General features: G+C 37.6%; 1 protein-coding gene across 4 annotated transcripts; it reads right to left on the bottom strand.

Moving 5' to 3' along the window:
• Positions 1–840: 840 nt before the first annotated feature.
• On the bottom strand, positions 841–22,419 carry DDX1 (DEAD-box helicase 1). Of its 4 annotated transcripts, XM_082307242.1 has the most exons (26): positions 22,345–22,419; positions 20,298–20,349; positions 19,235–19,298; positions 18,491–18,520; positions 18,126–18,222; positions 16,532–16,579; positions 16,229–16,312; positions 15,212–15,295; positions 14,704–14,780; positions 13,369–13,441; positions 13,177–13,253; positions 12,252–12,366; positions 11,580–11,718; positions 10,464–10,524; positions 9,195–9,293; positions 8,389–8,478; positions 7,607–7,795; positions 5,525–5,576; positions 4,935–5,081; positions 4,099–4,190; positions 3,493–3,565; positions 2,964–3,036; positions 2,807–2,849; positions 2,488–2,583; positions 1,607–1,727; positions 861–1,261 (listed from the first exon to the last, which is right to left on the bottom strand). In XM_082307242.1, the coding sequence occupies exons 1-26, from the start codon at positions 22,358–22,360 to the stop codon at positions 1,131–1,133; spliced, it is 2,223 nt and encodes a 740-aa protein (XP_082163368.1). In that variant the 5' UTR covers positions 22,361–22,419; the 3' UTR covers positions 861–1,130. The 4 variants fall into 4 exon arrangements, with proteins under 4 accessions (XP_082163370.1, XP_082163369.1, XP_082163368.1 ...); XM_082307243.1 differs by lacking the exon at positions 9,195–9,293 and having other exon boundaries at positions 858–1,261; XM_082307244.1 differs by lacking the exons at positions 18,126–18,222; positions 22,345–22,419 and having other exon boundaries at positions 841–1,261; positions 20,298–20,330.
• Positions 22,420–24,181: the final 1,762 nt, after the last annotated feature.

Below are 24,181 nucleotides of genomic sequence, written 5' to 3'. Positions count from 1 at the left end.
TCACTAACACCACATAGTCACAGTAAAATGAATACTGAAATTTGTTTAACTTAATGAGAAATCTATGTATTTTATTACGATAGCTAGGACACCCAGTCTGCCCTCTCCAGGTAACCCTACACAAAAAAATTTGTTTCTTTGCTCAACATGAGTTTAATCTGGTTTTCACCATTTTCTGGAAATGGATTGAATGTTTTGTGACTAGAAGTCTTCACGAGGAGGGGAAAAGGTTACTTTCATTCTGGGTTGTCAGGCATTCCCAATGACCTCTGATATTTTAGGTGACAATTTGCAGGCAAAGTCATTGAAATATCTGAAGTATCGTTAGAGAAAAAAAGGAAACTAAAAAAAAATGCAAGTTAGACTACAGTAACTTCATTTGAACAAATACAACCTGCCTGAAAGCAGCACAAGAGGCATTAAGTATTTCAACCCTATATTGCTGCATGAAAAAGATTTTCCTGAAGATTTATGAACTGCTCCAGTACTGGTGTGTTACTTTCCTATGAACTCGGAGTATTGTAGAATTCTTTGTACAAGATCAATTGTAGAAGTTTAAGACACATTAACTTTGAGAAGTCTAGTATTACAGAATCAAAACACAGTTATGAGGCTAGATTTAGGGTTTTAGGATAACCAAGAACTTCAAATACATACTTCAGGAAGTTTTTTTTCTTCTTCAATATAAACAGGTGTTGCAATATCGATGCATCTTTAAAAAGCACAGCATTAAAAATTACAGTACACAGCTAGTTAAATAAATTTTAATATATATTCTGCAAAGAAAAGAATTAAACTCTCCTTGCAGATTTGCTTAACTACACTTTATTTTCAATAAATCAAAAAGCTATGCAAAGAATGATTCTGCAAATTAATCCTCAAGGCAAGGCAAAAGAAGAGCAAAAGAATCCATTTCATCTTTGAAGTGTTTTATTTTATCAAGACAACAGCTAATAAAGAGTGAACAATGCTGAGCACGATGCTCATCATGCAAAAAGTATATTTAATTTTAATCCATATATTTTATTTTAATCCTTTTCTAACTACTGCTACTCAGAGACAGCATACGATTTTCGTATTTGCAGGGTAGAGCGTTTATTAACTCAAGCCTTGTCTCAAGTGTGGCACAATCAGAATGTTCTGAACAGCTGGTTAGGAAGATAGCCAAGATGCAAGAAAGATGTCTGAGCCTCCTTTTCAAGGGCAGCCAACTCTTGTACTGTAGGTGCCAGAATATCCACGTGGCCTTTATACAGCCCACCTGCCAAAAGAGACCCAATCTAAATGATGTGTTCAAAGCCATTTTTCAGCAGAACTAATAACGCTCAACCACAGTTATTTAGAAAGTTAAAGTAACTTTGTTAACTTGTTAAAAAAAAGCACAAACAAACAAAACAAAATACAGGCATAGACACACTTTGGTCACTTGCAACCCATAGACTACACGTAACTAATCCAGAAGACAGCAAAGAACTAGCAGGTTTTTTTTTGTTTGTTTTTTTTTTTTTTTTTTTTTTTTAATCTATCTATTCTGTAGTTACACAGCAGGTAACGAAGAAACTGAGCATCACATAGCAAGATAACTCAAGAGTAGTTCATTGCTTACCACCCAGAGCTCTTTTCTGCCCATATGTGACTTTCCCATCAAAATCATCTACTGGTACTTTTATGTCTGGTTCAACTTGGGCAATAGTGCAGTTTAAGTGTTCTTCAATCTCCCCCAGCAACTAAAGGGGAAAAAAAAATAATCTTAAAGTACTCTTATGGTCCAAGTCTTTAGTCAGACTAGTGTTCTGAACAGACACATTCAAACAGTTTCAACAGGAACTGTACACAGAAAACAGTATGGTCTACGACACCAAAGACACAATTTTTTCTCAAATGGACTATACAAGTTAATTTCCAATTTCAGTAAGTTTTTACTCTACCTAGAAAACTTTATTTTACATAGCACTTTATGTGAGTGGGGATACTTTACAATACGAGCTCACAGTCCAAGCTTATTTTACCACAGACGATACATCATTCACCCTTCTTTAATGTAGAAAGAAGGGAAGCACTGTGAATTTAACAAGCATTCATAGTTAGTATATAAATCACAATGAAAATATACTTAAGTGACACACTATTTCCAGGTTAGAGGAACAACAGTTTTAAGTTATTTACAGTTTTGTAACAAACCATCTAAACAAAAATGTGTAACTAACAATCTGCAACTCTTAACAGCATTTGTTTAGGAAGACCACAGAGAAGCTGAAAATAAGACTCCAACAGAATTGGCTGGGAGTATTAAAATAAGCTTTTATAATTAAAGAAGTAATACAGAAAGTATAGCTTTCAAAGTTTTCTAATTTCTTCTTCAAATGGAATCAAAGGTTATAAACACCCCAAAACTAGCTTTGTACTTCAACTACATGGCTAAAACAAGAACTATATCCTACAGTCTTTTAGACGAATTAGAACATTCTGGGTAAGTAAAACATTTACCTGCATCTCATTGTACCATATGGTACAACCTCCTTCTTCCTTCAGTCTAGTATTATAACACCCTTTTCCACGACTACTGCATACATGATACCAAACCTAGAAATAAAGCAAAACAACTTTTTAACTTTGAAATAGTTTACTACATTCATTTTGCTTAATTATAGCATGTAAAAGAATTCAGACATCTATTTAAATTCCCTTTCAATTAAACAAGAATGAACAAGCAGTTTTGCAATACAGGATATTAAAGTCAGACATCAGCTGTGGATAGAACTTCAGTAAATAACGTCTCTTCAATTTTGCTTTGGAGTACAACTACCTTTTCTTTTTCTTTTGCCACAAGGGAGATTGCCAGACCCATCCTGAAATATTAGGGGAGAAGAGAGAGAGAAAAATGTATTTCAGTAACTACTGCCAACTTATGAAACAACAAAATACTCAAGAAAACATGGTGACTACTCTGAACATATACATACCTCTCAGCTCTGCCTACTCTCCCAATTCGATGAACATAGTTCTGTTTTTCATCAGGGAGTGTGACGTTGATAACTGTGTAAGGTACACACAATCCACAGAGAATACAAGGGTTTTTTAAATACATGAGCTAAAGTCACAGACCAGACACCTAAAATAAATATCATTTTGATTGCTGCAATCACTCTCCTCAGCCCATATACGTTATGTTCTGTTGCAGCAGTTACAGGTGTCATTACCTGCACTACCTACACTTAAGGCTTCCACTATAAAACTGCTTTCTCCGTGATTACTTTTTGACAAGAGTGGAAAAACAAACAAAGAATCCTCAACAATGCAGATCATCATTCGGTATTTGAGAAAGTATGGTGAACAATCAAATTAAAAGTTGCCTAGTTTCAAGCCTTTAACATCTAAAACTTTTTAAAATGAAGCTGTAAGTCATATACCTGTTTTAACTAGTTGACAGGGCTGCAAATATATTGAAGCCATATGCAATTCAACAGCTTAGTTTAAAAAGTTACGTCTTACCATATGGAACACCATGAATATCAATTCCTCTAGCAGCAACATCTGTGCAGATCAAGAAACGGACATCTCCTCTCTATGAAAACAGTATTAAGAAGTGTTGTGCTAAATAAACCAAATAAAATCCTAGGCAATGAAACAGTAGTCCTTCCCATTTACTTCACCTTGAAGTGTCTCCGTACATTTAGGAACACTTCAAATAAAGCTCTTCCACAGTACAACAGTGCTTTTTGAACATGAATAGCTTGGTCAATTTACATCCTTATTTCTTTCCCCAACAGCATAAGGCAAATATAAATCCATGAATGGCTTAATCAAAACCAAACTGCCTAATCAAGAACCAAAGGCTTTAAAAAACAATGTAATCTGTTACAGAGCTTACATTTAGATTTTACTTAAAATAAGCCCACCTATCCTCCCAATGAAAACTCAAAGGTCATATTGACTGACAGTACAGATTTCCACCTACACAAATTGTGCCTCACACAGTTTTAGGAAGTGGGTCATAGAGCATTTGAATGCAATTTAATTTAAATGGAGAACTAGCAACACATATGATTTCAGATATCAGGAAGTGAGGGAAAAGCCTTCAAGAATCTGCTGCATCACCTTAAATCTTTCCAGGTTTTGCTTTCTTTCTTGAGGTTTTCTGTCACCATGCAGACAGACACATGAGAACTGATGTCCCTTCCTATCAGGGCCTGAAAGAGTTGCTATGCATTAATAACATCATATATAAAAGTTATGACACAACATCATACAGAACTGGAAAAAAAGTACATTTTGTGGGCAAAAGTCTCAACTCAGGGGAATTTCACTTAATTTATTACCAATTAAAATAAACATCTAATTACTGATACAGACATTGGGGAAAAACAAGACAATCAATTAAACAAACACCTTTCCTCCCCCTTCCCCAGAGGAGGTCTGTGCAGGCATGTCTCCTCACTCCTTCCTAGTCTAAACTTCCCTTGTTTCTCCAAACATGGGTCTTCACCTTTCTCCTCACACATCCCCTTTCAATGTCCCCTGGTGTTTTCTTCCACATTTCTCCTTCCATGCCTCCTTATGTGTGCACTTTTATACACACATTTCCTCCTGCATCTCTAGCCCCTAGCAACTATTGCTTTTTCTTATACACATTTCAGCAAAGGCATTATATGCTCTTCTCATTGGTTCAAATTTTGGTGCATGATGGGTTGTTTCCAGCCATTTCAGAGCTGTCTGGAACAGGTACAGGGCAGTTCACTGCCTCCTCCCACAAAGGGCACCCCCGTAGCTCCCTGCTGCAAACCCCTGACTTTTATGCCCAATCAGTGTGTCAAAAAACTTGAAGCACAATTTTATTTGTGTGGTGTCTGAACATTGGTGATCTCCATCATATAATTTTGGCTTTGAAGTAAACAGGAAAGTGAGCAGAATAAGGTTTTGGTGAAAAATACTACCTCCGCCCTGTTGGATGAAGTACTGCTCCATATTATCACAGTCTATTTTAGTCCTACAGAAAATAATGGCTTGGTCCATCTTGTGTTCTTTGATTGCCCGAACGGTGTATTCTCCTTTTAGAATTTTAATAGCTTCAGACCACATTTCTAAGTAAAAGTAAAGAAGTTATTTCACCCAAATTGTTTAAAAATATGAAATCTTTCAACAGCATACATTTAAAGTTTTCTCTAGCCTTTCAGTAGACAGTTAAACATTTATTAGCAGAGCAAGTGAACTAGACCTTGAGTTTTTTCTTCTCTCCCCCATGCTCCCCTGCTGCAAGGTAAAAAAGAACAAAACTACTAAGGAGTTTCAAGTTACTTATACGCACCAACCACTTCTTGTTTACACACATGCAAAAATCTATTCAAGTCTTTTTCTCTTCCCCCTAATTACAGAAAAACATTTCACTTCACAACTACAAAAACGTAGAAATAAAAATTTGGAAGAACATGACTTAAGTCTGCTATGCACTATAATTTAGCTTTACTTCATAATACTCACAAAGGATTATTTCACAAGCTATTACTTAACTAGTGTTGCCGATTACCTGGAGTGTTAGCACCAGGTCGCGTATTGTCTTTTGCATGTACTTCATCAGTCTAGGGGAAAAAAAACCAAACAAATAAAACCCCCAAGTCATTAGTCCATACTTCATAGAGGAAACTTCATTAACTGACAATTAGCAAGAAATTAAATAGCTTAAAAGTAATCTTAACTTCTGTCTGGTGGGAGAACAGAATGCTAAGCTACCTTTAGCTCAAGAAAAATCTTGACTGTAAGCACACAAAACTTGTTCATAAAAAAGGCAATAAAATTATTTATGTAGACATTGGATAGAAATCACCTTTGAAAAAAGTGATGAATGAAAAAACCAAAACAGCAAACCTGAAAACAATGTACTATAAATATGGCTAAATCGTACACACACAGTTGTTCCTTATCTTTTTCTCTATGCTAGGCTGAATTAGACATAAACCTAAAACCCAAGTGAAATAAATTCATGCTAAGATTTAATGAAAAGGCTGTAACAGACCTAAAAAAAGGGATGTTCCAGAGATAACGAGGGGTTAAGAAAACCCATCGATTTTAACTGCGTAAGAGTTGTGAGAATGAAATACAGTCCAAGGTTATTCAGAACTTGAAAACTAAAGACTTCAACAACAGCCGCCGCCACCACCACCACCTTCTCACATGAATAGGTGTCAGGTTAATGTAGAATTCAAACTGGTCTCAAATGTAGTCCGAGATGAAATCCATTCCTCTAAGGATTGCTTGTCTCACATAGGTTGAGAGGCAAAACTTTACAGAATGATCTATGTTGGAAGGTTTACTTCCTTCTGATCAATCGGGAAAGACAGGTACTAACTACAGTATTGGGGCCGGTTCTGTTTAATATCTTTACTGATGATCTGGATGAGGGGATTGAATACACCCTCAGTACGTTTGCAGATGACACCAAGTTGGGTGGGAGTGTTGATCTGCTGGAGGGCAGGAAGGCTGTACAGAGGGATCTGCACAGGCTGGATCAATGGGCCGGGACCAACTGTATGAGATTCAACAAGGCTCAGTGCCGGGTCCTGCACTTGGGTCACAACAACCCCATGCAATGCTACAGGCTGGGGGAGGAGTGGCTGGAGAGCTGCCTGACGGAAAAGGACCTGGGGGTGCCGCCTGAACATGAGCCAGCAGTGTGCTCAGGTGGCCAAGAGGGCCAATGGCATCCTGGCTTGTATCAGGAATGGTGTGGCCAGCAGGACTAGGGAGGTGATAGTGCCCCTGTACTCGGCACTGGTGAGGCTGCACCTCGAGTCCTGTGTTCAGTGTTGGGCCCCTCACTACAAGAAGGACATCGAGGTGCTGGAGCATGTCCAGAGAGGGGCAATGAAGCTGGCGAAGGGTCTGGAGCACAAGACTTACGAGGAGTGGCTGAGGGAGCTGGGGTTGTTTAGTCTGGAGAAGAGGAGGCTGAGGGGAGACCTTATTGCTCTCTACAACTACCTGAAAGGAGGCTGTAGTGAGGTGGGGGTCAGCCTCTTCTCCCAAGTAACAAGTGATAGGACGAGAGGAAACGGCCTGAAGTTGTGGCAGGGGAAGTTTAGGTTGGATATTAGGAAAAATTTCTTCATGGAGGGAGTGGTTAGGCATTGGAACAGACTGCCCAGGGAAGTGGTACAATCACAGTCCCTGGAAATATTCAAAAAAATGTGTGGATGTGGTGCTTAGGGACATGGTTTAGAGGCAGACCAGGCAGTTAGGTTAACCAGTTGGACTCTATGACCTCAGAGGTCCTTTCCAACCTTAACGATTCTGTGATTCTATGATTCTACAGTCAGGCCACAGACAATTAGCCATGAAATGAGTGAAAAAGCAGTACCATTGTTCTCTAGTACAAATCAGAATGTTACTCTATCAAGATCTTCCCGAATTGTGTTTGTAAGACTGAGCTGTTCAGAAACAGTGTTATTACATTACCAATATCATGATGCTGACTACCATGAAACAAACTATTTCAGATACACTAAGCTGTTTCAATAGCTGGCAAAGATCCTACAACATTAGGCCGCAATTCTGAAGGCTGAATAAGTAAACATGGGCAAATAATCTTAATTTTCACTTACAGACCACTTACTCTGATATGATTCTTGCCGAGCCTTTCCCAGAGTTTGTCAGCTTTTGGATTTACAAGCACAACTACATGGTGTACAGTTTCAGGGACAGAATCTTCTCCTTTCAAATCAACCCAGGTGGGAAAATGCATGATCTTTTCAGATAGTTTTTTCACATCAAAAGAATGTAGTGTTGCCGAGCACACAATCACCTGAGAAGAAAAAAAACCATACGGATACCACTGAAGATCAGATTCTCCCAGCAAAAAAGGTCGGAGTAGAACTGGAAGAATGTTATGTAGCTGAATAGCATAATGCAGAACAACAGAGAGTTCCCAACTGGCTCACAGGAACTACCCAGCTGACAAGAGTCAAGACACAAAATAAGTTACTTAACTATTCTCTTACAAAAACCCAATCATTTAAGAGGAAGAAAGCAGAATTACTGGGAGCTGTTGAATCAAGTTGTTAGAGCATTAGAAATCATAATGCATGTAATCACTCATTTTTCACCTACTTTTATATCTAAATAACCCAAATACTGCTAAACACTGGGCTTCAAGATCTAGAATCCTAAAAATACATATTCACAGGCAATCACTGAAATCAATGGACAAGTGTTACTTTTGGACAAGAGATGTAAAAAAACTCTACCTCAAATCAGCACGCTCCATGCCATGTAATAGTCAACAAGTGAAAGCAGTGCATACCACACAAAAAAACCCCAAACCCCAACCAACACAAAACAAACCAAACACACACACACAAAAACCCCAAGCCACAAAACCAAGAACAAACTATATACCTGAAGTCTCTTTCCATCTGAGGTTATCTGAGGAATTTGACTGTGGATCCTGTTTATGAAATCTGAATAACCTTGGAGGAGAAGGCCATCCTACGTTGGAATAAAATAAAAGAAAGCAAGCTGCAATTCTTATTTCTCAGTCTATACATTTGAGTTAAATAAGCAATACATTTGTAGCCTCAGAAGTTCTCTCTTTTAATTAGCTGGATAGGTCAATGTTTGGCTGGGATATTATTACTAAGGAGGGGGGAAAAAAAAAAAAAAAAAAAAAAAAAGAAAAATTTGGAGTATTTACAAGTACAGCTGCTGTGCTTCACAAGAAATTGAATGTCTGTCTCAGCAGCTTCTCCTAGCTAGTACCCCAAGGCATTCCATCTTTGTGAATATTCAGTTGTACTATACCAGATCAGAGAGAGAGAGGCATTCATTTCACAGCATATTGACTACAACATTCATTGGCTCCAAGACCTGCTGGGTAATCAAAAATGCTTCTTTCGTCTTTGTCTTTTCAAGTTCCCTGTATAGTGACAGGGGCAGACTTCACTAATCTTGTGAATACAGCCTGAAATATATTTCTCTAGCAGAAAAAATTCAAACAGCTTTACCAGAGAGGCTACAAGGGGAAAAATGTGTAGGTTACTATGGTTAGAAATAAGAAGATTCATCTGAAAAGGCCTATAGGTAGCTACTTGTTGTTCCACTGAAGTACCAAATGATATAGAATGATGATGTTTTACTGACTCTTTTAGGAAATGTAATATTGCATTTAAGAACAGAACTTAAGCATCACTTAGTTCTCTACTTACAGCTTCATCCAGAACCAGGAATCTAACTTGAGATAAATTAAGCTTTCCTGTTGAGACCAGGTCATCCAGTCTTCCAGGAGTTCCAACAACAATATCCACCTATGAAATACAGAAGAGTATTAATTGGTCCCATAACTAACTAAAGGCATTACCAGCTTTGCCTAAATTTTGGATTATGAGACTATTATCAGTATGATGCCCTATTTTCTATTAATTATAACTTCACAGAATCCTAGAGTAATTAGGGTTGGAGGGGTCTCTTGAGGTCATCTGGTCCCCACTCCCACCATCATATGCAAAGCAAGGACAATATCCAAGCTGCTTTAGGGTACTCCGGAAGTTGCCCAGTAAAATTTTCAGTATCTTCAAGGATAGAGATCCCACAGCCTCTCTGGGCAATCTTTATTTCAGTTCTATGGCCATTTCCTTAGCAGAACCTGCTTTAGTCAGGAAGTCTTCCCTTATTTTGCAAAGTGTTGTGCCCCTGCTCCCTTCTCCCCCCCGCCAAAAAAAAAAAGGCTGTGCAACTTTGTTATCTGAAGCCAACAGATTTGTTTTTAAATGGGCATAAAATAAATTCAACTTTTCCTGCTGTGGAAATACACCTATCAAGCCTATCAACTATAGAAATAACTTAAGGTTTTGCCAGATGGAAGGGTTCACTTTCATGAATTTAGCATTCAGATGAAAGTCTAGCAATCTTCCAGTTCAAGCCTGCTTAAGAGAAAATTTGTATTTTGGCAGCTAGAATCACTGAAAAACTTACCAATAGTGATGTGGTTTCACTTCCAAAAGCAAGTCTTAAAAAAAAAAAGACGACTATGCTCTCCCTGCAGCGTGACTGAATTGATTGTACACCCCATGCTGCTGAAGCTAGACCAGTTCCTTCTATGTAAGACTGGTCTGTGGTGTAGGCTGACCCTGACAACTGCAGACCAGTTTTATTCACACAAATGTGAAGCAGAAGGTAATAGGAAAACTGTCTCTGTCTTGTTAGTTAAGGACCAATGGCAAAAATTACACCTTTATTTTATAATTTCAGAAGTACTCAGGCTTCAACAGAATTTGACCAATTACTATAAGCATTTGTACTGACAATTGCCATGGAAGTAAAGCAACAGATGCTAGACCAGTGCAACATGAGCTTGCTGTCGACTGCACAATTTCTTTTTAAACAGGTTTACAGGAGTTACAAGAAGCATCATTACTATTCTCTAGTTATTCAGAACCCAAACTATTAAATCATATGAACAAAAAAAACCAACTTACTCCTTGTTCCAGTACAGAGAGTTGGTCTCTTGCAGCAACCCCACCAATAATTAACAGCTCCCTAAAATTACATTAACATATTTTGACATTTGCTAATTTTTTATTATATTCATAAGATACATTAAACATTTGGCTGAAGATTGATTTTTATTAGTAGCAAATGATTAACAGCTCTGAACAGTAATTTTAAGAACAAAAGAATAGGAAAAAAAATTTAAAATTCGTCCCTTCATATGTAGTGTATTGTATTTTAATTCAAGAAGTAAAAGTTTTGTTACTGAGCTCTATTTGATTTGGATTATTTTATCACTGTTGTATTAAACACATTAACACCGTAACGAAATAAATCTTAAAAAAGAATCTGTTCCTTAAAAATCTCAAACATAAGTTGGTTTAATAAGTTTCCTGTGTTCTTGAAAGCTAGAAATGCAAATAACAGTAAACTAAATGAATCTTACATCATAGCTTGCCTCTCCCCATCGCTACCCCCCTGCAATTCTAGTAAAAGCACTCTTGTGAATTGACTGTGGTTAAGAATATGGAGACACTTGTTTAAGTTTTATAAGCACAGTCAAAAGAGAAAGAACTTTAGACCAAAGCAGCTTGTAGAAGATTCATTTTTCAGAACTGCATCCCCATGCTAATCACTGCAACATTTGTCCTGTGAGCAAACTAATGTAAACAGAGCAGACCTGGTATATAACTATTTGTTGGAGATGAAAAACAAACAAAATGAGGGCAGGGGAAGGTGGGGGACACAGGAATGTGCCCAGAAAAGAAGGGCAGTAAGCAGAAGATCAGCATTTCTTGATTAAAAACATTAAGTATCATACACCTTTGATAACCTGAAGAAAAAAAAAAAAAAAACAAACAAATAGATTTGTCATACCAGAAGGAAGTAGTCCATACATAAAACACATCAAAAAAACCCCTAACTGGTCTGATTGCAGCTGAAAAGTCAGAAGGTTGGTTGGTAGCAGATATTACTGACGCTACTATCAGCAGCACTGCAGATTAAGGTCCACTTAGCTACAAAGCAGAACGCTCCCCACCCCCCCTGCAAAGTTACATCCATGGACAATACTATAAATACAATTATAACAGATGCATTGTTACCTCAATTTGGGATTATCGACATATTTTTTGAACTGCTTCACATTGTTCAAAGTTTGTTCTGCAAGCTCTCTTGACGGTTCTACAATCAATGCTTTTGGAGCATTTGGAAGGTTCTGTGTTTGAACCACTTGTGCACTTCCTAAGTGAAAAAAATATGCCATTAAGACAAACTACATTCCTATCCTGGAATTATTTAGTGGAAGCAAACTTGGATTTTCTACTAATAATCTAAAATCTCGTGATTCTAAATGCTCCATTAAAGGGTGATGTTATTGCTCACTCAATTATGAATAGCTTCAGATTAATATTCAGAGACTACAGCTGTATCTTGCCATTATAGTGGGTATACTGGCGTTGCAGCATAATAAACTTTATTGCAGACCTTACACACACACACACACACACACACTTATTTTCAAGATGACACTGTTCAGTCAGTGTTAGCTGAACTTCTCTTTTTATCTGATGCATTTCTAAATTCAAAATATTAGACTATTTGTGGTTTAAAATGAAGAAAATTTGGAATACTTTAAAAAAGCACCAATATTGCTACCAGTAAGATCATTGTTAAGACCTTGAATATAGCAGTAATGAAGCAATTAAAGTGATCAAAAGATGCTCTGTAACACAATCTGAATATAGAACTGAGAGAAGTTTAAAAATCTAACCTACCTGAGTGTTGTGATTTTACAACACTACCATCCGGAGCCTTGCAAAGACCAATATAGCCATCTTTTGGTGGAAACTTGAAGTCTTCTTCACCAAAATTGAATTTCAATTCAGCATTCTAGATTTCAACAAAGTTGTGTCACACAGACAGATTCAGGAGACCACGTAAAATGAGAAACAATTCCGTAAATAATTTCCCCATGAGAAACCAGCTAGACAAGGAGGGGAAGGTGGTGTTGTCTCCCATCCTACACATTCCCCTTCCCCAAGTCATCTAAAGCCTGCCAGACATTTTGTGTGTGGTTCTAGCCCTTAAAACTCTTTTCTTCTACTTTTACAGATTCATGGAAACCTTTTTTGAACTTTTATGTTCCATTCATTTTCAGTGACAAGCTACAATTTAAAAAAAGAAAAAAACCAACACACTTTTTTGGACTTGTTACATTTCTCTCACCACCAAAACATCTTGTTAAAGCCTTTACTTGAGAGATCATCCCAGAGAGACTAACTTCAGAAAGACATACTACGCTACTGTAATGTTAGAGTTGAGAATGAAGGAAACAGGAATTTCTGCACTTTCAAATTATTTGCTTATATTTGTTGAACCATAATATATCGAAGTTTAATACAGGCAAGATAGCACTAGTATTAGGAATTAGTTATTCATGCTATTCTACCCATATATTCAAGTTTAAGTATTTAAATTTAAGTTAAACATTCAATATTTTAACTTGAACAGTGCTCATCAAAGCTAGCACACTGTGGCGACCACTCCAGTAGTGAAATACTAGTAGACCAAAGCAAACAGAGTGTACAAGCACAACTACAGTAATTGTAGGTGGCTATGCAAATTTCATACAGAAGTAGTTAGTTACTAAAACTAGAACAATTTTCACCATCTTACATATCTGTGATATTCCTAAGTTACCTTCAGTACACAAGCTGCAAAAAGTGCTTGGTTCCTTATGTGCGGTGGGATTTCAAACGCAAGGCCAAGGTCCTTCCCTGAAAGCAGGGTTTGTTCAGTCAGACTCTGCATGTGCGTGCATTTCTCTCCCTGCCCCTCCCCCAATACAAGCATCCCAATAAAATTCCAAGGAAGAAAGTGAATAAAACTTACCATTTTTGGAAAATTTTATTTGTCCTTTATCTATGTCTAGATAACACCCAATTGTATCATGCATAGTGAATTCCTACAGCAGAAAGAAGTTTGTGAAGTTAAGAGATTTTAGTGTTCAGTGTACTAAGAAAACTTAGTGCTTACATTCTGTCAACTTTTACAGTTTTCCCAGTTCTCCCTACTAAATACTAATTTTTGAGAGAATCAAGTTCAATTTTTATTTCAATAATACCGCTGTAAATAGCATGCGTATTTTTATTTGATTACAAATCTTCAGTAAAGTGCCCAATTCATCTTAGATCCTTAAACATTTATTGCTGCTTTAAATTTACTTTAGAACTGAACACTTTGACAATGATAAATTTAAGTCATTTACCTGGAAGTACTCTGCATTATGGAAAAGTGCGTTAATCATGTATTTATTAGCCCATGTAAATCTAAGCGTAGAGCACGAAACACCATAACAGAAACCTGTATTTTGACTACATAAAAAGACTAACTCATGCAGGAGATGCTACATGCATGTTATGTATACTTAAGTACTTCTTTTAAATATTTTGAAATCTGTTCATTGTAAAGGTATTCAATAAAATCTGTGTATTATGAAGTGCTTCTAATTCAACAGCTCAGAAATCACTACTATAAAAAAGCTACAACACAATAGTCAAAAAAGTTGCAAGTTTTATGGCATTGAGAGTTCACTAATACCACAAGAAGACTTAAGTTTCTGCTGTATTATTCATATTTATATAAATTATGCTTAAACATCTGAATTCTTGATTGGCACACTACACAAAAAACGCTACAGATATTCCTGGTAGACATTTTCAGAAGTGTATATTAAGGTAACAGTTCTAATGGCAAACCCAACTCAATAGCCAGAAATAGAGCATGACTAACTATATCTTATTAGCATTTAAGTATGTGTTTTGACATATTAGAGTTGTGTGATTACTTCTATTTTAACTACTAGTAAACAGGGTACGATGTCCTCACTTAAGATATTCACCAAGGTATACAGACAGGTTGGTGGTGTTCAAGCTAAGACTGAAGCAAGTCAAGAAATAAATCCAAGAGATCTGTTAACCTCTAACCTGTAACACGCAGAAAAGGTTTATCAGTCTAGCCACAGTCATAAGCCTCAAGCTGATAACTGCTTTTGTTAAATCTGTTAATATGCTTTTATCCAAAAAATGCTTCAATGTTTCATGGTACTTTTGCCCAGTGACCTTCCCTTAAAAAGTCAGCACTATTATGAAAGACAATTCATCGTTACACAGAACGGACATGCAAAACTTTTAATAATGTTTCTACCAATAAGCAAGTCAAGCTTACCTCACCGTAGCTGTCAAATTGCTTGTTGTGAGATTTCTTACCAGTGCCACCAAAGCCAAAGCCAAATTTATCAGTACCTGAAGACAAGATAAAGTATAGCTTTTTATCTTTGCTGACTGGTTACATTTTTTCCTCTTTGTATTGGCAACTAAAATCTCTAACACTACCATGTAAAAAAATAATACAGTGCTAACTAAAGAATTCTAGCTTTGATATATGCTAAATTAGTATTTTTGTACCAGTACGTTTATTGATTTTACTAGTCTCTAGTCATCTTGATTTAAAAATTGAAATAAAAGGGAAAAGTCACAAGAGACAAGAAACATTGCCGCTATCTTAGCGGATTCCCCCTTACAGGAAGAACAACATCTCTACAAAAAGTTTTAAATTCCACGATACTGCTATCCTTCCCAAGAAGCCCACTCTATGCAAGACTAGAACAGGACTCCCGCCATTCCATGTGAATATGAGAACTGTCTATGGGATTCTTCTTTTGAAGGAAACTCACCCAAATCTAGTGAAGCCTGCATAGTTGACCAACCAACTCTGCACAAGCCTTGGTCGTGACAGGAAACTTCATAGTAGTATTTCCCTTTAAAAAAAGAAAGAAAGGATCTAAAACAAAACGTAAATTTCAGTTTCATCAAGGTGGTTCAGTTTTGCTGCTTCCAAGACCATGCAAGTCTAACATTTCCACCCCTGCAGAAAATGTCACAAAACCCCCTATTGTGTTAGTGTGAAAAGGTTCTGTAGGTACCTATGTATGTAATAAAGAAAGATTATCAGAGAACAGCAGAAAAAAAGAGAGAAAACATACATGCTGAGAAGGTAGCGTGTGAAAGGCTCCAAAGGAGCAATAAGCTGGAAAGGCCAGTGGTTCTACTGAATACACAAGAACTGATAAACTCAGAACACCAGGGGTCTGCTGAAGCAGTACAAGATCACCAGCATGCACTAGCATCAACAACTGGCTGTGTAACTTGAACCACATCCAACTGGCTGCTACGTACAGACAGACTACAGGGTTATCTGCACACCTGATGAAATGAGACTGTTTGAGGGTCTTTCTGAAGACACACCTAGAACCACTGGAGTATCAGTATGACTCTGCTTCTGAGTAAAGAGTTGGGGTTGGCCTCTCAACTGTTGCTCCAACCATGTAACCATGAAATTTGCGTGTGCATCTATGTGAAGTGTGTGAGGGAACAACTGAAACCACCGTGTGAGTAGCTATTTCCTATTAATAACACCTTAATAAAATGTGTTCTAATGAATATTAGTTAGGATTCTGTCTCCTCTGACTCAATCCCCTATCAGGGAAAAGGTAATTTAGAACACAAGGAAAGCAAAACAGAGGTATTTGTCATTCTGACATCTTCAGCTAGCAGTAAATTGAGTAATGGCACAGTTGCTCAGATGGATAACAACTTTTAAATGCAACCGTCTACACTAACAATGGGTGACAAGCAGGCATTTCAGCTGAAACTTCTAGAAGAGTCTTCAAAACACATGATTTTATATCTACCTTTAGTCACGCCTCTAGTTGCTCTGCATCCATGCCATTCTTTTACCTCTCTGCTTTGACAACACAAACCATCTGATCCAATTGCTGAAAATTACAAGACAGTTTTAGTTAAAGAAATTGCCTAACTGCTTTTAAAATAAACTTTCATGCATACTTTCTTCTAGTTTATTTGTTTTTTCACCAAGTGAACATTTTCAAGTGAACATTTTCAAGTGAACATTTTCAAGTGAACATTTTCAAGTGAACATTTTCAAGTGAACATTTTCAAGTGAACATTTTCAAGTGAACATTAGGACAACTCACCAAAAGCTGATCCTCTATCATATGGGTTCATCTGCCATTTATTGAGCACTAGGTTTGAAAGACAGCAATAGAAAAAGCATTAAACCAACAAGGTAAGCCTGGAGAACTCAAATTAGAAGTTCACATTGGCTTTACAGCATCTGGCTTAATTTTCTGGGGAGACAGCCGCATTCCAATGCAATTCATACCACAAGGTCAACATGAAGGCCTACAACTTGAAGAAGGAGCACAGATGCATAATGCAAAGGTATTCTATGAAAGCTTAGATTATTCCATTAAGCAGAGCACAGATTAAGTTACTTAAAAATACAACTGCAAACAACGAAGACCAGAATAAGCCAGAATTCCACATAATCACAACCACATTCATACAGAAAATATCCAAAACTACATTAAGAGCAATAAATTTGAAATTTATTTGTTATTTCTGTTCCAAGTTTACATTAAGATATTTTTCAGGCTATCAGTTAACATGCCATTACTAGAGAGCCCATACATGCACATATAACATAGGATTTCCAACTTCATTTTTCATAGGCCCAATAACATGTTGCAAAGTCTAGAGGTTCCACAATATAAGTTTTTTTTTCCACAATATAATTTTTTTCTAAAACTAGATGACATTTCAATTAGGATTACTGAGTGTATTCACATTACCTTCTTTCAAGGAGTATTTTTTTTTTTTTTTTTTTTTAAGTTGACTGTACTGTCACCACTGTAGCAGTAGTTACCATGAAGCTGAAAGATGAGAACTTATGTAATATCTTCAGGGTGTTGCCTGTACAGCTACTGTCACTTGCATAAATCTCAGTCTATAAACACCACAGACTGGACATGGTTACTAGCTTTCAAGTTGCAAGCTTATTTAAATGGATTTATAATAGACCCTCAAATACTGTGAGGATATTATCATGGTTACAGTCCATTCTGTATCAGTGGGTCCTGGCCCTGTGCATTACCTGCTCCGTTCAATGTTTGCTACTTCAAATCTGCAGCAACTCAAGATGCTGTTATTCAGCTTCCAAATCTAGCTAGGTGCCAAAAGGAATGCAACAGTTTTATTCAGCACAGCAGAACTGAAAGACACACTACAGTGATACCCCAGCCACAAAAAAAAAAAAAAGTTTGAGCCTAGTAGAGCTTTCTGCTCAAGCTCACTTAAGAGGCCCATACCAACTATGTGGTGTCACTGATGCTGTCTCATCTATCCCTGCAACTGGAAGATTTTTTAAACTCCTTTTTTTTAAGCTGGACAGTACTACCACTTCACATCTTGCAAGGCACTAAACTCGTATGGCTTTCAGAAGAACACTGAAGAGCGTGGTGTGGATCAGCCAGCCTTAGGCTGAAGACAATGAGCATTACTAAGACACTGCAGTCAAACTCACCCCAGTTGTTTCCATGACTCCACCAGTAAATTTATATTCACTGTTTTATAGGATCTGGGGTGATGATATTCTATTTACATTATCTTAAATTAAGGGAAAAATACTTATCTAATGGCAAGCTAGGTTAATTTTACTTTGGGAGGTGATGGAATAGACATGAATTGACACTGTTCCAAACTTGAGGAGTGTGACATATAAAAACTTACCTGCCCCGCCAGTTTTAATAGTTGCTTTTCCTTTCTTGCCTTCCATCTGGTCCTTCAGCGTTTCATAAACAATTTGGATAACTGGAATACTAAAAGCCTAAAATGGAAAGTTATTTTCATGCCACAATTTATACAAATATTTCTAGATAGACAGTCAGCCTAGTTTTCAGGTGCAATACCCAGGGCCAGAAACACTTCAAAACATGCCTACACATATGTTTGTAAACACTATTAATAATACTGCTTAAATACATATACAAACATATACACATTGTGTCTGTATATACGCATACACACAAACACACACACCACCTCTCACCACTTAAAGACTTTTACTTTCTGCTAATTTAAATTTGATTACTTACACCAGTTTTTCCACTCCCTGTTTCAGCAGCCTATAGGAAGAAAAATTTAAGAGTTTAACCAGAGTTGCAACTTACACTGTAAGGACTGTTCTACAGTTCTATTTTAATAAACTATAAACTAAGTTTACTTTTAGTTTTGCACAATACAGAAAAATCTTACAGAGTAATGCCGTTGCTTCACACAAATTAGATGCGAATACAAACATGGAAAACCTTTACAGTGGACTTCAAAGAAATATAAAAAAAACTCTCAGAGTCCACCACAAAAACTATCTATGTATGTCTGATCTCTGGAGGCACTACAAAAGATGACAGGAAGCATTACTTTGGTTACGGAATCAAGAACACAGAGATCTGCAAAAGACATGATGAACACAGCATACTAATCTGGTATCTTCAACGTTATCGATACCGAAGCATTTTTTCAGGCAGTATCAGTCACGTTCCATGCAGATCTATGTCAAGTATTTACGACAAAAAGTAGAGTAGATGAAATCAGATAGCTTTCAGTTACGTGGCAGTGCCTGTCAAGTAGTCAAAAAATAAAGCCTAAAAAGAATGAATATCATCTGGAAGAACAGTTGGAAACACACCAGGAACTCAAAGAGCTGAAGAATATACCTTCTATTGAAGAAGGACAGGAGATCTAGTCTAACTATGGAGACTTCTGGAAAGAAGGGAATTGACCGCACAAAACTTAAAAGACATAGGCTTTCTAGGAACAGGGCTATCCTGCATACATACCATAAGTACATCACCACCTCCCAGGATGAGTGGGATGGATTCTGCCTGGATATCCGTAGGAAGACTACAGGAAAGAACACATTAAGACAAATCAATGTTATCAGTAGAAGAAAGGATTTTTGCTTACATAGGAACTCACAGAAACCAGTCATCTGCACAATGGGAAATAGCAGGTAAATGCTATTCTTCCTGGCTTGCAGCTAAGGAAGTGAAAAGGATTCCATTTACAAGGAGAGCTTGGAACAGGAGATGTACCTTGGCAGGAAATGACTAGTGGATGCAGCTGATTCAGCTGCACCCTGACAAGAGGGCTACATCTCACATCACTATGCTAAACTATAAAAGAAACAGATTAATTATATATTCCCTGTTTTCCTTTCTTCAAGTGAGTTTCACTTTTAAAGCCACTTACACAAGGTTCATTTACAAGATTCCTATTCAAAATTGGAAAAGAAAGTTAAGATAACTAAATGTAACCAGCATTTTCAGACAATCACAGCTAATTAATACCATGCATATGAGAAAAGAAGAACTACAAACACTAAGATTGTCCATACTGATAACATTCTGAATGACAACTCAAAACAAGCTTTGAAGTAAAATATTTTAGCCAAACAAGTAACTAAAACCAGGAAGGATAACTTTTGTCGAAGACTGACACACAAGCACCAACTCTGAAAAACACAAATTCAGACCACAGTCTGGAAAACATTTACTGAACTAGCATCAATTATGTGACAGTATTTCATCCAATAATCTCACAACACATAACAAACAAACCAGAAGCACAGCAAGAGAAGCACAGAGGCTTTTATCAAACAAATGACACTGAAGTATAAGCAGTCGTGCTTTGCTTGTCCAAGTTTAAATGTTACCACTGCAGTTACAAGTTGTGTTCTTCAGTCATTCACACTAAAAGGAAGTGCATGAGATGCAGCAACAGTTAAAGGAAAACACATATCTCCTTTGTTTTAATGTAACAGCAGAGGTATTTCTAGAAGCATGTCATATATCACTGAAAGGCAAATTAGATTTTGCCAGGCCCAAATGCATTCCTACTTACAGCCAGTCCATCTCCTCCACTGCTTGAGCTATCTCAGGCATAACACCCATTTCTGTAAGACAAGAAAAAAGGAACATGCACTGTTACTTACTTCAACATAGCCCAAAAGATTTCTAAGTGTCAACACTTCCAACTACAGACAAAAATAAAAAAGCATTCTGTTTGGCAACAGCACATGCAGCCTTCTCTATAGAACTCAAGTGATAGATAAGAAATATTCTTCCTTCCCCACATACAGTTTTGACGCTTGCCCCCACTTATAGTGGAATAAGTCAGGCATATAGTAGGCATAGGGGCAGGCGCTGACATAGCAGCAAAGCAAACACACTGGGAACCGAGCACCATTTCAAGGGCAAGTTACTTATCTTTGCACATTTAAGGAAACTGCCTATGCAAACAACAGGGAAGACTTTGTTAATCACAAATATCCTGACTCTCTCTACAGTTTAGATGCAAACAGTTTTTGAAAAAAGGAAAAAAAAAAAAGTATCATATAAAGCCTCAAATTTGAGACGCTTTAGTATCTTTTCACCAAATCTTGCTTCACACATTTACAGCATGTATATTAACTCGACAATGCTTTAATTTTCATACAGTTACTAATCACATCCAGCTTTGAAAGGTTTTTTTCCTTAGATGCCCCTTCTGGCAAACTCATATCAAGGTCTGATAGTCATACTTCAGACACAAATTAAATATGAAGCCACATAATAACGTTTGTGTGTTGATGAACAAATTTTATTTAAAAGAGAAAAAAAAAAGTAAGAAACCTGTAGCTATTCAATAAGAGCAAGAGGAAAGCAGATCTTAACCAACCCAAATGATGGTATTATACCACCCAAATAACAATTTAGCTGCTGGTTATCTTTTCAGGTGTATAGGGTTACTCTAAATCGATTTCTTTAAGTATAAATATGCACCTTTCTAAAGGGAGCTTTTACGTGCTAGCCTTTACACTGTCACATGCTGGGTTTCACGTATACCACACACGTACACACATAAAGAGCTAGGCTGACATACACGGATGTATGCAGCCAAAAATTATTGTTCCATTCACTATAATACGAATGCTGTAAGAAACATGTCTTATTTGTAATATGATTTCAGAAAGCTTTAATATTTTCAAGTGTTAGCCTGTACTCCTACAAAATTAGACAACCCACATAAGCAAAAAGCTTTTTCCATAGCAATGAAAATAGCTATTGATTGTAAATTATACATAAATCCCTACATTATTTTTTCTATTTTTAATATACTTCCAGTTCACATAGTTTAATCCAATATACAGTACAAGGGTTTAATCAAAGAATAGCACTATGACATTTTCCTCAACTACAACCACATTAATCCTGCTGTCTAGCATCTAAACTCATCTCTAGATCTATAGAAGTGTCAACATTTTCCCTCGTGATTAGATATAAAGAATTCAGTTAAAAGGAACAAATTAAAAACCTCATATACATTAAAACTTTACAGTACCTTAATGTTGATTGGTTGCCTATGTATGCACGTATGTACATGGTGGAAGGTCAAACAGTAATGTTTCCTCCTTCAACAGTAAGTCTTTCTATTACAGTTTACACACATATTTCAAACCATATCACAGAACAGAGCTACTCCTATAAAAACAAGTTATTATCCATTGCAATACACAGAACAGTTATGATAAGCCTCCTGTTATAGAAACCAGTCAGCCTGAGGAACGAGTCTGACTCTGAAGCAGCTCCAGTTGCTGGATGCATGCGTACCACATATACATCAAAATCAGCAAATCCATTTTGGTAACCATTTCTGAAGGCCCGCCAAAGCCCCAGGAGCCGGGAAGAGCACCTACATCCCCACAGGCCCCTCGACCTTAAGCTTGCTACGTGGTAAGTCACATACGACAGAGGGCCGGCACCGAGGGCAGGCCCGAGGAGCTGCCTACGGCGCTGACAGGGCCCGCCGGCCGCGGGGAGACCCCAAGGCGCCGACAGGTCCAGAGGCAAGAGGCTCTCCCGATGCTTTGCTGCCGGCGGCACCCCCCACCTGCCTCAGCACCACGTACCCGAAAACGCCGCCATCTTCGCACCCCGAACACCGCCAACCGCCGCCGCGCACAAGGCGCATGCGCCCAGCCAGTCCGCGGCTTTACGGCGCCGGGTGGGAGACAGGAGGCGCCGCGCCCCGCGTTCCGGCCCGGGCCCGGCCCCGGCCCCGGCCCCGGCCCGTTTGTGCCCCTTTCGGCACAGGGGCGCGGGTCAGACGTGGCCCTACAGCTATTGCACCAGGGGCAAAACCCAAGGAGGAATTAGTTTTGTTCTGTTTACGGATTTTTAGGGTACACTCAGGTCACCTGCTCACCATTTTACCACTTTCCTGGAAGCCCAGCGTGTTTTTTTCCCCTGCAAATCGAAGCTCGAGTCTGCCTGTGGTGCCAGGCCTCGTAGCTCCAGCTTCATAGAGACAGTAAAGTCATGAGAACCAACAGTCTGCTTTACACCCGGGGTAACTTATGTTTTAAACACAACGTGTGTGTATACAATGAGAATCTGCTTTGTATTTGCATACAGCACTGTCATCTTTTCATTTTGTTGGTGTAATTCTCATTTGCATAGTTGCCTACAATAAACATGCTTGGCAGAAAGTATTCAGGGTTTTATATGAACAAAAGTACCTTCACACATAGATAACACACCAATTTATTTTTTAGACATAAATTAATGGGCATACATTCTCCAGTTTTTAGAGAAGTTTCTTCAAATTCTGCACAATTCTAGGTTAACGTCTAGTGAAGTTAAAGGCAAAAATCCCTGGGGTGTTACAAAAATAAAGTTAGACTGCAAATGAAAAACTGCAGCTTCTACAGTTACACCACAAATCAATGGTGCATTTGTCTGTTAAGCGTAAGGCACATAATAAAGTATTACCTACTGTTTTCCATCGTGAAACACAACTTCAATCTTTTCTAAGGCAGACCTTAGATACAGACACATCTGGTTCAAAGGCCAAATAAACAACAGCATCTCTGACAACGTAGTTCTCTTGACTGCTGTGTTGCAATTTGAGTACTGGTTTTGCCCTGGAAGTTTATTTCAAATTCCAAGACATTTTTTAAAACACTCATTGAGCTCTACTGACTGTTAACTTACGCTGTAGAAACAAGGTGTTGTGCAGAGAAAAAGACAGCAGGTATTATTTTATATCTTTAGTACCAGGCTGTTTGCATCATGATGGCTTCTTATGTATTAATAATTCCTTTGGGAGTATCTTAATTTGATGCACTTCCTTTCTTTCACTATTATTTGCTGTATCTGTTAATCACTATTTTGCTTGCTTTTGGATAAATAGAAAATCTAATAATTTTTAAAGACACAGATATGAATAATCTGCAGATTCAACTGTGATTCTGAGAAAACGTGTTTGTAGGCAGACCTCGATATCAATACGTAGTGCTGCTTGTTGGTGTGGAATCCAGAGTGTAATTTACTGTAAATCTCCCACAATTCTTTGAAACTTATGAACATTATTATACTATTTGTCATTGCTTTACAAGCTACATTGTCAAATACAGCTAAAGAAATGTTAAGAGACAGCCAGAAAGCATTTTTTTCTCAGTAGCTGTTTCTTCCTGAAGTGTTTCCCAAGTATCCAACACAGCTTTCGTATTGCCCTGAATCCCTAGTTTCAGAATTCAATTTTTAGTTTAACCTACTTCTAGGCTGCACAGTTGCCTACAAGACTGAGAGGCTACTAAATACAAGTTAAAATTAGAGTATAGGAGCAGAAGTAGCAGGGTGTGAGGTAGTTTTCTTTCAATTTTACAAACGCTTTAGCAAGTTGCAGGGAAGAGACTGAAACCTTAGTTCTTTCATAGTGATTTATAAACAGGCTCATTTTTATCT

The sequence above is a fragment of the Platalea leucorodia genome (assembly GCF_965183815.1).
Source record: "Platalea leucorodia genome assembly, chromosome: 3".
Classification (NCBI taxonomy): domain Eukaryota; kingdom Metazoa; phylum Chordata; class Aves; order Pelecaniformes; family Threskiornithidae; genus Platalea; species Platalea leucorodia.
This window is presented reverse-complemented; position numbering and strand designations above follow the sequence as displayed.

Coding starts and splice junctions, on each gene's coding strand:
- DDX1 (XM_082307242.1), bottom strand. Junction 10,525..11,579: donor GTCGATAATCCCAAATTGAG/GTAACAATGCAT, acceptor ATGTAATTTTAG/GGAGCTGTTAATTATTGGTG. Junction 4,191..4,934: donor CTTCATCCAACAGGGCGGAG/GTAGTATTTTTC, acceptor CAACTCTTTCAG/GCCCTGATAGGAAGGGACAT.